This window comes from Convolutriloba macropyga, unplaced genomic scaffold, assembly GCF_964194025.1.
Source record: "Convolutriloba macropyga unplaced genomic scaffold, txConMacr16.3 SCAFFOLD_1887, whole genome shotgun sequence".
NCBI lineage: Eukaryota > Metazoa > Xenacoelomorpha > Acoela > Convolutidae > Convolutriloba > Convolutriloba macropyga.
In genome coordinates this window covers 1-13,157 of record NW_027451385.1, presented here as the reverse complement: position 1 = coordinate 13,157, position 13,157 = coordinate 1, and the positions used below count along the sequence as shown (strand labels likewise).

The 13,157-nt window shown below is 39.0% G+C and overlaps 1 protein-coding gene across 1 annotated transcript; it reads right to left on the bottom strand.

The window, feature by feature from the left end:
• Nucleotides 1–410: 410 nt before the first annotated feature.
• On the bottom strand, nucleotides 411–1,473 carry LOC142356638 (uncharacterized). Its single transcript, XM_075408484.1, has 2 exons — nucleotides 1,009–1,473; nucleotides 411–870 (listed from the first exon to the last, which is right to left on the bottom strand). Exons 1-2 carry the CDS (start codon nucleotides 1,322–1,324, stop codon nucleotides 563–565), a joined length of 624 nt encoding a protein of 207 aa, XP_075264599.1. The 5' UTR covers nucleotides 1,325–1,473; the 3' UTR covers nucleotides 411–562.
• Between the last annotated feature and the right edge of the window lie 11,684 nt (nucleotides 1,474–13,157).

The following is a 13,157-nucleotide window of genomic DNA, read 5'->3' as shown; positions in this document are numbered from 1 at the left end:
GTCTACCGCACAGAAAAAGGATCCCTCCCTCTAGTAGCCTCGAAACCACTTTCTATATATTTCTAACAACTATTTTTTGTATTTTAGATGCTGCCTAACCACCTGGGCCATAGGATCATGATTTTTATGTTTTATAAATGCTTTTATTCAGGTTCTCTCACAAGGTTAGTTCAAACCGTTCAAACTTTATCTTTACCATTGACATTTGCCAAACAGAATAGTTAGCTTGGTATACAACTTTGTTCAATTTCTTTGAATATCAAACCTCTGTTGAACAATTTTATTATACTGTAAACTCCGTATGTGTACTTTTTCGTTTTCTCTTTGCAACGTTTAGCTTTTTATCTACAATCAAAAACGGTTCCTTAGTTTGAACTTCAAGTAAGTTAAACAATTTTGTCTGAGCTTTGTGTTGTGTAATGCTTTAGCTTACTTGTCTTTGAATAGCAATATCTTTAGAAAATTATATTAACGAAATGGTTCGAAATTGGTATAAGAAAGCATTTTCATGGTATAGGGAATATTTATGCGCAAATTATCATCGAGTTTATCAAAAGTTTCATCAATAATTTTCTTCGTCAGACGGTAAGACAATAACGTCGTCATCTTCAGGCGCTGCTCTCACTTTAATGATCTTTTGCTTTCTCGGCTTAACTATTGCGATTGGCTTTTCTCTTTTGAGAGTTGCTCGATGACCTTCTTTATTGTATCTTAGAAGGGCTGTAAATTCTCGAAGTCCCAAAGCCACATATTTCAACTCCCACATTTCGCCTTTGTTCTCAAATTTCTTGATTTGGAAGAACACTGATAGCATCAGGTCATCGGGGTCGAAATACTTCATTGAAAGTCGGTAGTAGACTTTATCGTTATCTAAATAGAAACATAATTAAACTCACGAAAGCTGTTTTAATCGTTTTCTGTATAGGGTTAGGTGAATTAGGATCTTAATTAAAATTCAACTCTTCGACTAATATCACATATTGCTGAAATTATAAAGTGCGATACTACCTTTGATGTCTCGTATCACCTCGCAATTCTTTGAATCAAGCCGCATTCTTTCGCACGCCTCAATATGTATCACGAGACGTCCATCTGCATTGATTTTGCCCTCAGTGATAACTCTGATAAGGTCAGTGTCCATCATCACCGTGTTTATTAGGGACCTGAAATGTTCTTCAGGTAATGTAAGATTTTGGTACAAAAATCTTTCACCGTTCGAATATTTATAAAGCGATATTTCAATTGTTGCGCCCTCCGTGTTATCTTCTCTCCAAATTCTCACAAAGCGCGTAGAGGTTTGGTATTCAAACAGATAACCAGACATTTGTAGTGTATTTAGTTTTAAGTTTAAATTTTGTTTTTGTGAAAGAGCTTAGGATGGTAATTTGCCGATTTGTGGGCTTTTTATAACCGTTATCAATCTCAGATAAGTCTGTATCTCGACGGAAGAGAAATTTATAACCGCAATTTACGGTTTTTACCTTGCGGCGCATTCCATTTAGGGGGTCTCATCGGCGTTTTCTTTTGTGGTGCATTGGAGAACATCTTTCAAGTTTTGTTAGTATTCATAATCTTAAGCAGTCGGCAAACTAGATTTCGCTCCGATAAAATTTCAGGTTTTTCCGCTCGCAAATTTTCATTTTCTAAATAATAATCCTGCGGACCGCTTTCGACTTTCAGACTCAACCAACTCCAACAACTAGCCTGCATCTGGAACACGTTTTTGCGACAACAAGACGATACTGTCCTGCAGCTTTCATTCTAATTTGGGTTTGGAGCCAATCAACGCGTCAAGAATTCATTTCAACACACAGAGAAAGGGTATGTGTTGTCTTAGATAAATTCAATTCTGCAGTTGAAGCTCTGCGAAGCCAGGATGTGTTTAAACACTCCTTTTTTTAAGATGCCTTATTTTTCTGATGCCTTTTACAATATTGTCTTCGCTTAAAACTTATCGATTCTTGAGCAACAAAAATTGCTTGATTGTCTGATCATTGAAAAATATTGCGGTAGGGGTTAACATATGCCCAATTTTTTTTTTACTTCTGTTCAATGTGCACGTTTTTTAAAATATTGAATTTGTAGAGAAGCTGCTCTAGGGGTTAATTTATGCTCAAAATTTTTGCATTTCGGTTCATTGGTCAATGCAATTTTTTTCAAATTTGATACTAACGACTCTATTCAGTTATTTGATAATTCCTAAATCACTGTTCTAGGGGAAAATTTATGCCCAATTTTTCAATTTTGTGTTTCGTTGTGCATTCTTTTTAAAAACTGAACATCGGGGTTTCTCAAACCTCCCTAAATTTTTTCCAAATACAGCTTCAGGGGTTAATTTATGCTCAATTTATGTGCACTTCGGATCAATACTTAATGCAGTTGTTTTGAAACTTGGAAATACTTCCTGCTTTAAAGTGTGCTTTGTTACCCAATTTTAAAAAACACTTCACTAGGGGGTAATTTATGCCCAATTTTTTCTCCGGTGATACTTATTAATTGCAAATTCTTGAATTTACTAATACATCAAACCACCTCGCTTAAAGGTATCAAACTTAGAAGTGAAAAAAGGGGTTGATCGTTGCCTTGTTATGCCATCGAAAAATTTTAAGCTCGTTTTGCAATAAATACCGATCACGTTTACGTAGGGTTCAATGATATCGTGCAACTTCTGCGATGAAACGTTCCAGAGCAGAAAAGATCTTGCTCTGCATAGACAGCAAAAGCATTCTAATCTACCGGAAAGCAACTTCAGTTGTGGGCACTGTCAGGTAGTTTTCACCTTGGCCAAAAACTTGGTGCGTCATCTCAAGAATGTGCACAAGTTTCCGAGGACTCTTCGCTGCAACACTTGCCATACTTTCTTTGGGAGTGAGGAGTCTTGGAAGGGACACTGTAGGTCACAGCATTCTGTTCTCCCTGGTGTTGAGCTGGCGCAGCCATCCACAAGTGGGGCTGAGCAGTTTGAGTTGGAGAGGGAGAGAAAGGCAGTGAATGGACATTTTCAATCCTATCGTCTCAAAATTGTTGGTGACCAAATTTTTGATCCTTTTGAGTTTCTAGTAACAAACGAGATGGCAATTAGAGATTTTATTACAAACCGTTTGGCAGAAATAGTTACTGCGAAGGTAGGATTGTGTATAGAAGTGAAATTTACAAAACCTTTGCTCGAAGAAAGCACGATATCGTTTTTTCACAGTCCTCTGGAGAGTGTGACCACTTGCTTCACATCAGATGAATATTTTGCTCACGTTGATAAATTGCTCACGAAAATTAACGTTTTTTGCACTGCAGGCAGCGGATGGGTTATTGACCGGTTAAACATGGTTGAACTCAAGTTATCAAAATATTTTCCACTTCGTGCTGGGTCTTATATTCCAACGCCTACTATTTTAGAGAATCAGCGCAAGTCTTTGCTCAATATTAAAAATTTGAGGGATAATTTGTGTTTTATCTACTCTATTCTCGCGTTTCTTTTTCCTGTTAGGCAGAATCAGGAGCGACCACAAAGTTACAAAAATAATTCGAGTTTTCTCATATATAATCCTAGAAAAATGCCAATGGCCCTGTCCGATATTCCTAAATTTGAAAGAGATAATCATCTCAAAATAAACGTTTATGCTTTGGAAAAACGAAATATTTTTCCGGTTCATTTATCTAAGTATACTGGCATTGCTCGTAGAATTCATCTTTTGCTTTTGTCGGACGAAAACAGCTGGCATTATTGTTTAATTAAAAACTTAGATCGTGTGCTTAAAATTCTTCTGCGAACAACGAACACCGCGAACTCCAAAAACAACGAGCGAAAGTTTTGCGAAGTTTGTTTACAAAGTGTTGCACGTGACAAATTTTCACTTCACAAGTCCTTGTGTTCTTCTCTACAACCGCAGATTATTGAAATGGCTGCTAAAGGAACAACGCTTTCTTTCAAGAACTGGCATAAAACATTTAAGTGTCCGTTCGTAGTTTATGCTGACTTAGAAGCTTTTGACGTTAAAACTGAAGATTTTGATTTGGCTGCAGAACAAATGCAAAGTGGTTTAAATAGCGGTGGTGCCTCCACAACAGTAATCGAAAATCAGTACCCGTGCAGCTTCGGTGTTGTTCTCGTTGACGTGCGCCTTGGACATGTAAAAATGGAAAAGTTTTATCGTGGAGATGACTGCATTGCTGTATTAATGAATACCTTAAGATCGTGGGTGAGATGGGCCGACACGGAACGTCAACGATTTCGATTTTTAAACATGCCAAAGACTCGTAAACAAGAAATGTTACAGAATTGGATGGAGCCTTGTTGTATTTGTCATAAAAGTTTTTCTGGAGAGCTGCATGACAGTTCTGAAGAAAAAGTTGTGCACCACTGTCATGTTACAGGAAAAATTTTTGGTGTTGCACACAACTCCTGTAATTTAAAAGTGACAGTCGGATCTTTCCTTCCTGTCTTTTTTCATAATCTTTCTCGATATGATGCACATCATTTTGTGAAGTACCTGAAGTTGGAAGATAACGAACAACTTTCAGCCATCTCCCGGACCGAAGAGACGTTCATATCTTTTTCAGTTCACGTTCCTGTCCGTTCCTACATCAACAAGGCCGGAGTTGAGAAAACAGTTCGTCACGAAATTCGATTTTTAGATAGTATTAACTTCATGGCTTCTAGCCTTGACGCTCTTGCAAAAACTCTTCAAGATTCTGACTTGAAGCTTCTTCGCCATCGTTTTCAACATTTTAATGACAACGAATTCAAAAAAATTAGAGCCAAGGGCATCTTCCCCTACTCGTTTTTGGATTCAAAAGAAAAATTTCAAGCTGCTCTACCGGAATACGGTGAAGAGTGGAGAAACACGTTAACTGGAAAAATTGACGTTACTCCCGAAATGTATTCGCAAGCAGTTGAAATGTATCAGCTGCTGGAATGCCGCAATTTCGGGGATTACCACGACGTTTATTTACAAATAGATGTTTATTTGTTGGCTGATGTTTTCGAGTTGTTCCGAACTGTGTGTATTTCAGTGTATCGCTTAGATCCCGCGTATTTTTACAGTGCTCCAAATTTGAGCTGGGATGCTATGCTGGTAACAACCGAGGTACAATTAAGTTTAGTCGATGATATTGATATGCTTCTTTTTTGCGAGAAGGCTATTCGTGGTGGGCTTAACGGCGTTGGTGCTCTTCGGCATTTCAAAGCCAACAATAAATATTTGAGCACCTATAGCCCTGACCAAGTGTCAGTATATGGTGCATTCTTTGACGTCACTTCGCTTTACGCTGGAATTATGATGAAAAAGTTACCGAAGGATGGCTATCAGTGGTTAGAGTGTAGTTCTGTAGAGGAGTTGTTCTCTAAATATGAAGCTGACAATAATGTTGGTTTTTTTGTTGAAGTTGATCTAACCTACCCTCCTGCTATTCATGATAAACATTACGATTTTCCTCTTGCGCCAGAAAAACTTTTCATCAAAGATGATTGGCTCTCACCGTACAGCAAAAAGTTTGCGGGAAATCGTGCGCCTGTACCAAAGCTAGTTGAGACTCTTTTTGATAAACGAGGCTACATTTGTCATATTGAGAACTTGAAGTTTTATTGCAGCCAAGGTCTCAAGGTTACTGCGCTTCATCGTGTACTTCAGTTCAATCAGTCGAATTGGCTGTCACCCTACATTGAGAAAAACACTGAAATGCGAAAAAAAGCAGCTACACCTTTCGAAAAGAATTTTTATAAGTTGATGTCAAATGCGTGTTTCGGAAAAACGATGGAAAATAAACGAAACAGAAAAAACATTCAATTCGTTTCAGAAGAATTCCAGGCCAAGAAACTTACTGCTAAGCCTACCTTCAAATCTTTTCGAATCATTAATGAGCACCTGTGTTCTGTATACTCTTCTATTCCGAAAATTAAATGGGACAAACCGACCCCTGTGGGTGCCGCAATTCTTGATTTATCTAAGTTGGCTTTATATCATTTTCATTATAATGAAATGAAACCGCGTTATGGTGAAAAAATTTGTGTTACGTACAAAGATACTGATTCCTTGTTGTACCGCATTGAAACTGACGACCTGTATGAAGACATGCAAAGTTTCAAACACTTATTGGACCTTAGTGATTACCCGCCTTTACACCCAGTTTATGATCCGGTTAACAAAAAGGTTCCTCTGACCATGACTGACGAATTGAACGGAGAAATTTTGCAGGAATGTGTTGTACTCCGATCAAAAATGTACAGCATTCAATTTCAAAGTGGGACCAAGCAAAGCGCTAAAGGGGTGCAAAAGTGCGTAAAGAAAACACTTCATCACGACAAGTATTTAGAATGTCTTGAATCGGGAAAGAGCACTAGAGCAGCAATGACGAGAATTCATTCCGATAACCACCAGATAAAAGTTTCGACAACGAATAAAATTGCTCTCAGTTGTTTTGATGACAAGCGATATATTGAGTTAAATGGTATCAACACACTTCCTCATGGACATTATAGTTTACAGCAAGTGCCGCCGGTCGATGAAAATGTTGTTTCGGAGCATGAGTTAGTGAGCAGTGACAGTGAGAGCAGTGAAAGTGATATGCAAGACGAAGGCGAACCTCCTGTTTTTAAAATTTTACCAAACAACCAGATTAGCCCAGCTACTTCTGCGGCTGACACTTTCGGTTATTTCTATTTTTTTGTGTGTTTCCAGGTTTCGATTTTGACACAATTTTTCTTGTTTCAGCACCTCCTGATCCAGGTTTCTTGTACCGAGAAATTGACGACAATGAGCCAGTTGTTAATTGGAGTGACTTGAGTGATCTGGAAGAGGAAGCTTCTGAATTGGACGACCTATCTCGTAATCCGTTCATAGATAATGAGGCCAGAGAATGCAGTGCCTCGGAAAGCGAAGTTTACAGTGAAGAAGCACTAGATTTTGGCTCGAATTTGAATACAATTGTCGCTACTAGTAGTACTACTAACACTCCCAAAAAGATTTCTTATATTAATAATTATGAAAGCAGTGATAGTGATCAACCTCTGCCGAAATATAGGAGACGGCAAAATATTCTGGCCTTAGACTCCGACTCTTAGATTAAATGATTGGAAGGAATAATCAGTCACTCAATGTAACCTAAATTATTAAGTTGGTTGTTTAATCTTTCTTTCTGTCTGCTTCTATAGCATTAGAAAACAACAAAAAAGCTTGCAGTTGTAAAATTGTATTACTAAATAATATTAAACACATAACTGGTTTTCAGCTTTGTATTAAAAAATTGAATCAAATTTATCTCATTCATTCGTCCAACATTTTGCACAGTTTTAAGAATTTTCATTTTCAGTTGTTTCATAGTCTCCATTCTGGTCTTCTTTGAGAAAAATATGTTCAAAGATAAATGATGACTGTTTGAAATTAACTCAAGGGCTGTATAGATACAGTAGAGTCCACACAGGTTTGACGACTTAGACTGAATGGGCGGCGATGAAACAACTGAATGCACCTCGTAAGAGTGCCTATCAGAGTAGAGGTTAGAAAGTCGTCGGTACAGATGATCAAAATAACTGATTGATATATCAAGACTATTCCATATCACTATGTTTGTGAACCGGACAGGCTTTTTTGCGTTTGCTCTGAAAGGTAATGGGAAAGAAATAATAAGTATCCAGTGCGTTCCAGGAAGTTTTTTTGGTGACGTATTGACTATCTGAAAGCGGATTTTGCCGCTTTGTTTAATTCGAGGAAAGTTATCAGCTGACCACACTCCTCCAAAGGCGAATTTTAAATTACTGAATTGTTGACAGACTCTTTCTATGGTGATATTATCCATGTAATAGTGTTTGATTTTTTGCAATATTGCGACTACTATCTATGAAAACTTGACTGAAGCGCTCTCCGATTAGAAAGATTTCAACTGCTTCCGGCAGGGCTTTTGAGAATAATAATTTCAAAGTAATCGGGGCTCCTGTAAGTTCGGGGAACAAGGTCAAGTTTTTCGATGCTTCCTGCGAAGAGGTCAAATCAAAGGTGGACATGTATTTGTTTTCGAAGCCGTCAAGACTTATTTTGTTTCCCCCGTTTTTGAAACCCAATGCTGTCATCGTGTTATAATACAGACGAGTGTTGTCTTCTGTATCAATTGGTGTCCCTGCAATTGGCAACCCGTTACCTCGAACTATTTCAATACGTTCGAGGTCAAATTTTTGGTAGTCAAAGGGGTTTGTGCTGTATGATCCCCTGAATTGGGCGTTAGGGACCATACATAGGGTCAAACGTCGGATGGGTTCTGTTCCGAAAATCGATTCCTTAATGAATGAGTTTTGCCCTGCCTGAATTATAAAACTTTTACAAAGGGATTCAATGTAGGGGTATCGAGCTGGCGCTTTGGTGAGTGCGCGCTCAATTGAAAGACGTACTGACTCCGTCAGTGTTATTTTTCTTACAAAAAGAGATGCTTTTTCTATTATTGCTGCGTACATTTTATTGTCTTGTGCAATTAAGCTGAACTCGTTGCTCGCACGGTAAAGTTTAATGCGGAGCTCTACCTCGGTATGAGTAATTTTTCACATGTGAAAAAATCAACATACAGTGCGCCATATAAATCCTTCGTGTAGTTTTTATTTAATGTTTTTTTCAACCTATCCGTAAACCATCTGCCTTTGTCTCCGTCTGCTATAGCTGAATCGAATTCGTAACCTTGACAAATAGTTAGTCCACGAGTCTTTACTGTCACTGTTTGTTGTTAGCTCTGTCTCTAGAAATGCTCGGTGATGGTATGTATTGTTACTGTCGGCAACCAAAATCCCGTTAAGATAAATTTCAATTTGAGAGAACAGGCTGTGAAGTGTGTTGTTGGTAAAAACAACAGGTTCACCGTCACTGTAGTCTATTTTTTCCTGTCCATTTGGCTTGTAAATTGCTGCTTGAACGGCTAAATGAATATAATTCATGTCAATACAGTTTCTCTGGTCACCACTGATTACAAAGTCTAGTGTTGGTCCCCTTGGTCCGGTTTGGGGGAAGACTTCTTGGTCATGTCCACTCTCGTAATTGATCAATACGCTCGGTTTTTCGAAAAAATCTAAAGCTGTGTGTGTAACCGGGTTTGCTATGTCGTCTGCCAGGCTTTTGAATTCCAAATTTGAATTGGACTGTATCGTCATTTTGCTGTACTATTACTACTAATAAAACTAATGATGATCTTGATTATGATGGTTGGTTGGTTGATTGGTTGGTTGGTTGGTTGGTTGGTTGATTGGTTGATGATTAGCTAGCTAGCTCGCTATCTATCATCTAGCTTGCTAATAGTATTTGATGTTTGAAAAAATTTCGGACCGACTGCGTTTCGTTGGTTTTTTTGTAGAAGTGACGCTTGAAGCTGCGTTCTTCCGTTTTCTGCTGCCAGCGATCTTTGTTCCTGCTGGTGCTGATAACGCTTTTCCGTCATGACGTTTTTTCACCGATCCCAACCGGGGGAGGGCCACGCGCTCGGGCGGAACGGGTCGCGCTTTTTGCGCCGGTCGCCCCCGCTGCGGTCCGCTAACCCGGCGCGCCGCCCCGGCCGGCTTATTGGACGGTTGTGCAACAGCGAGACTTTCAGAGATTGACTTTTTCACTGAATCCTTAGCAGCTGTTCTAATTTTTTTTCTTCCTGCAATGACCTGTCCAATTTCTGGTATTGCTGCTGTCACTAAGTTTTTTCCCAATTTTTTGGCCAATGGTAAAGCATACTTTTTCAATAATGGTAGAGCACATCTCCCAACTCGTACCGCAAGTGCTCCAAGCCCTGCTGCTCCTGATCCAAATTGACGAGCTGGTCCTCCATGGGCTGCTTGGGGGCTGCTGCCGCCGCCGACTGTACCAATTTGAGCATCATAGTGAGCGTCCATCTGAAGTGGTGTATGTTATTGCTTGCTCTGACTGACTGACTGACTAACTGTTTGATTGATTGAATGAATGGATAAATAAATTAATTATTGGCTGAGCTGGTTAATAATTTTATGTATGATTATTTGGGTGATTGATTGATTGCTTGATTGATTGACTGATTGAACAAGAGTTCAAATGTTTCAATTGTTTTCAACTGTTTGATTTTCAACTGTTTAACATTTGATTGACTTTGCTACTTGATAGATACAGTGAAGAAATGGTATCTATCATTGAACTTGTCTGAATTTAAGGGTCAAGCATGTTCGGCCGACTGATAAAAATGGCATTAGCTGGCCTGTTTCGTCTCTGAGGGTAATTGATATTGATTGAAAAGAAGACTTGACAACTGTCTTCCATTGCAGGTTTGAAAAAGACCGGTAGCTGATGATGCTCCCTTTCCTGTTTTCCTCGTCTTCTGTGTTTGCTATGAGAGCGACTGTCCTTAAAAGTGAGGTAAATGTGTTGCCTAAAATTTCGTCTTGAATCAGATCACAATAAACAAACATTGTGTGGCGTCCTCCAGAGATGTCTACAGGAAATATTGGAGTTGAATTTGGCGAGAGGTCTTCAACGCCTAGTATGTTTTTCAAATCCAACGAAACCAACCTGATTGTTTTATCATTATCGTTGCTCACACTTTCATCCTCGCTTGTGTTTGTATCCGCCGTTATGAAGCCGGCTTCCTCATCCTGATTCTTTTCGTTGCTTCTATCCCTCTTTGCTGCTGCTGGTCGGATACGTAACAGTTGGCTATGTCTACTGACTGACCACTCGATAGGCCATGTCTGTTGTTTTCTGGAATTGTAGACTCTTTCGCATATCTTTTCCAGGACTTGATCTGCTGATTGATAAATTCCTTGGGGAATGCTAATTTTTTTCGGTGGGGGATCCTCCTCAACTCTTGTCGTCCATATTGGTTTTCGTTTTCTTCGTGAAATTGGTACGAATACTTCCTTGTTCATCGCTGGTTCAATTGGAGCTTCGAGTTCACCCGCATTTGCTGCTTCATCCTCATCTTCCTCTTCTTCATCAGTTTCACTCTCTTCGTTTTGGGCACAGTTTATTTCAACAATACCACTTGTGACATTTTTGACATTTGATGGCCATGATATTTCCAATAGGGCAACTTGCCACAAACCTTTTGATTTGTTCAGATCTATGACTCTTGGTAGCAGATTCGAAAATGTTGCGAGGGTATTGTTGGGAAAAGTTTCAGTTGAGGAATTGGAAATAAGGTTCACAGTAAAAGTGCTTGCAGGTACTTTCATTCTTCTAGGAATTTAACAAGCTCAGACTCATAAAATCTTCCGCTTATCTCTTCATTTGAGTCATTAGATACAATTCTATAGGTAGGGGGATCTAATGTTAAAACTTCTGTTACTCGAAAAACTTCGTGGCTAAACTGTATTTTGTATCCACGATGGAAGGTCTCAATTTTCCTCCGAATGCGTACTGTATCGCCTGTTTTAAATTTTGGTTTCTGGAGCCTACCGTTTAGGTTCAATGAGACAAGATAACTGGTGTGTTTGTTTAATACATTCTTCGGTGCTAGACCGGTTACTCGATTCACACGTCCGTTTATAACTTTAACAAAATTCGGAAGTTGGTCAACGTACTTTGTGGTGTGACTTTCGTTCATGTACTTGTAAATAAGAGACTTTAGAGATCGAATGTTTCGCTCTGCGAATGCGCTCTTTTTCTCGTTGTGAGTCTGATAAACAATAATTTTGTTTGCTTCACAAAAGTTTTTGAATGCTCCAAGAAATTCTTTTCCGTCGTCAACCCATACCCTTTCAGGAGATATTTTCTTCTTTCCTAATTTCAGCATTCTCTGGAAAGCTTTTTTTGTAGTTGATGCGTTTTTATCCTTCATGGGTTCAACTCTCAGATAGCGACTCAATGTGTCCACAGCTACAAGCAAATATCTAACGTTTTTATTTTCGCTGGCAATTGACTGCATATCTGCTAGATCTATAGACCAGATTTCGTTTATTCTGTATGACTGCACTTTGAGACGCAGAAAGCGCTGCCTGGCTTGTTTAAATTTTGTAAAAGTGGAATTTGTTGCAAGGTAGTTTTCAACTGTTGACCTTCGGATGCCTGTCTCCTTGGCCAAGCGATCAACGCTGCCGTATGAACTGGGAAACCCAATACGTGTGTAAAATTTCTGAGCTTTTCTATAGTCGGCGTTTTCTGTAAGCGTTTTGCATTTAGTGCAAGTGAATGTGTTTTTATCATATTCAGAGGCATTTGCAAGTCCGCTGCATTGAAAGTGTACCCAACCACATATTGTGCAATAGAATAGAGGCCTTAATCTTGTACTTTTTCCAAGAAACTTTTTACATGATCCGCATTTTAGTTTCTTTTTGGAAGGTCCTGGGTGCCTTTCAATTCCGGCCTTTAAAAGCAGAAACCTTACAATAGTTGTATGGGCAAAGGTTTTTTTGAAGTTATTTAAAACATCGAAAGCCATGGGAGCTGCTGACCTCTGGTGTTAGAATGTTGTTGGGGTGCGCACGAGGCCGCTTGTTTAGCGCTCTTGTTTCCGACAAGGTGACTACCTATTTTCAGTTCCTTAAAAATATGGAGATCTTCCGAGGATATTTTTTTCGTTGGAAGCTGCAGGTTTATCAAAAATTCGATTAGGTCTGATGTTGAAGCACTTCCGTCGAAGTTACCATGCAGCTTTTCAGTGTTACCGTCTATGCTTATTAGTGTTGACTCATTTAAAAGTTTGATTATTGTCTTGCTGCGTTCAATTTTTCCTCCGCTCAAACCTGATTTTGTTAGCTCATCAATAACACACTCAACTTGTTCTGTGGTTAATTGCGAAGCTTCTTGGGACGATGTTTTCTCTTCGTCTTCTCTCCCTGATTCCGGCAAATCTACTGACTTTGAGTTCAATGCTTATGCGATGCTCAATTGAGCTAATGTCTCGCTTTCGCCTAGATTTTTGTTCTGTAGAATTGCTTGTTTTGTACTTTCTTCTCCGGACGGTTGGGAAATTGCGGCGGTAGTAAGTTGTTTGTAAGTGTCTACTGAAATTAGTATGAATTCGTCGGCGGCTGACTGTGTCATATTGTAGACTTGAAGTATTTTTGAATCGGATCGTTAATCATTTTTAGTAGTTTGATCCCTTTGTCTGTTGACAGCAGTTTCCGCTTGCTGTTGATTTTCACACGTCTGTCACACAATATGGAAATAATTCTTTCGAAGGTTTTAAATTTATTGATTGCTTGGTTGTCAAGGTTTAGAGAAACTGTTCCT

Coding starts and splice junctions, on each gene's coding strand:
- LOC142356638 (XM_075408484.1), bottom strand. CDS start 1,324: ATGTCTGGTTATCTGTTTGAATACCAAACCTCTACGCGCTTTGTGAGA. Junction 871..1,008: donor GGTGATACGAGACATCAAAG/GTAGTATCGCAC, acceptor GTTTCTATTTAG/ATAACGATAAAGTCTACTAC.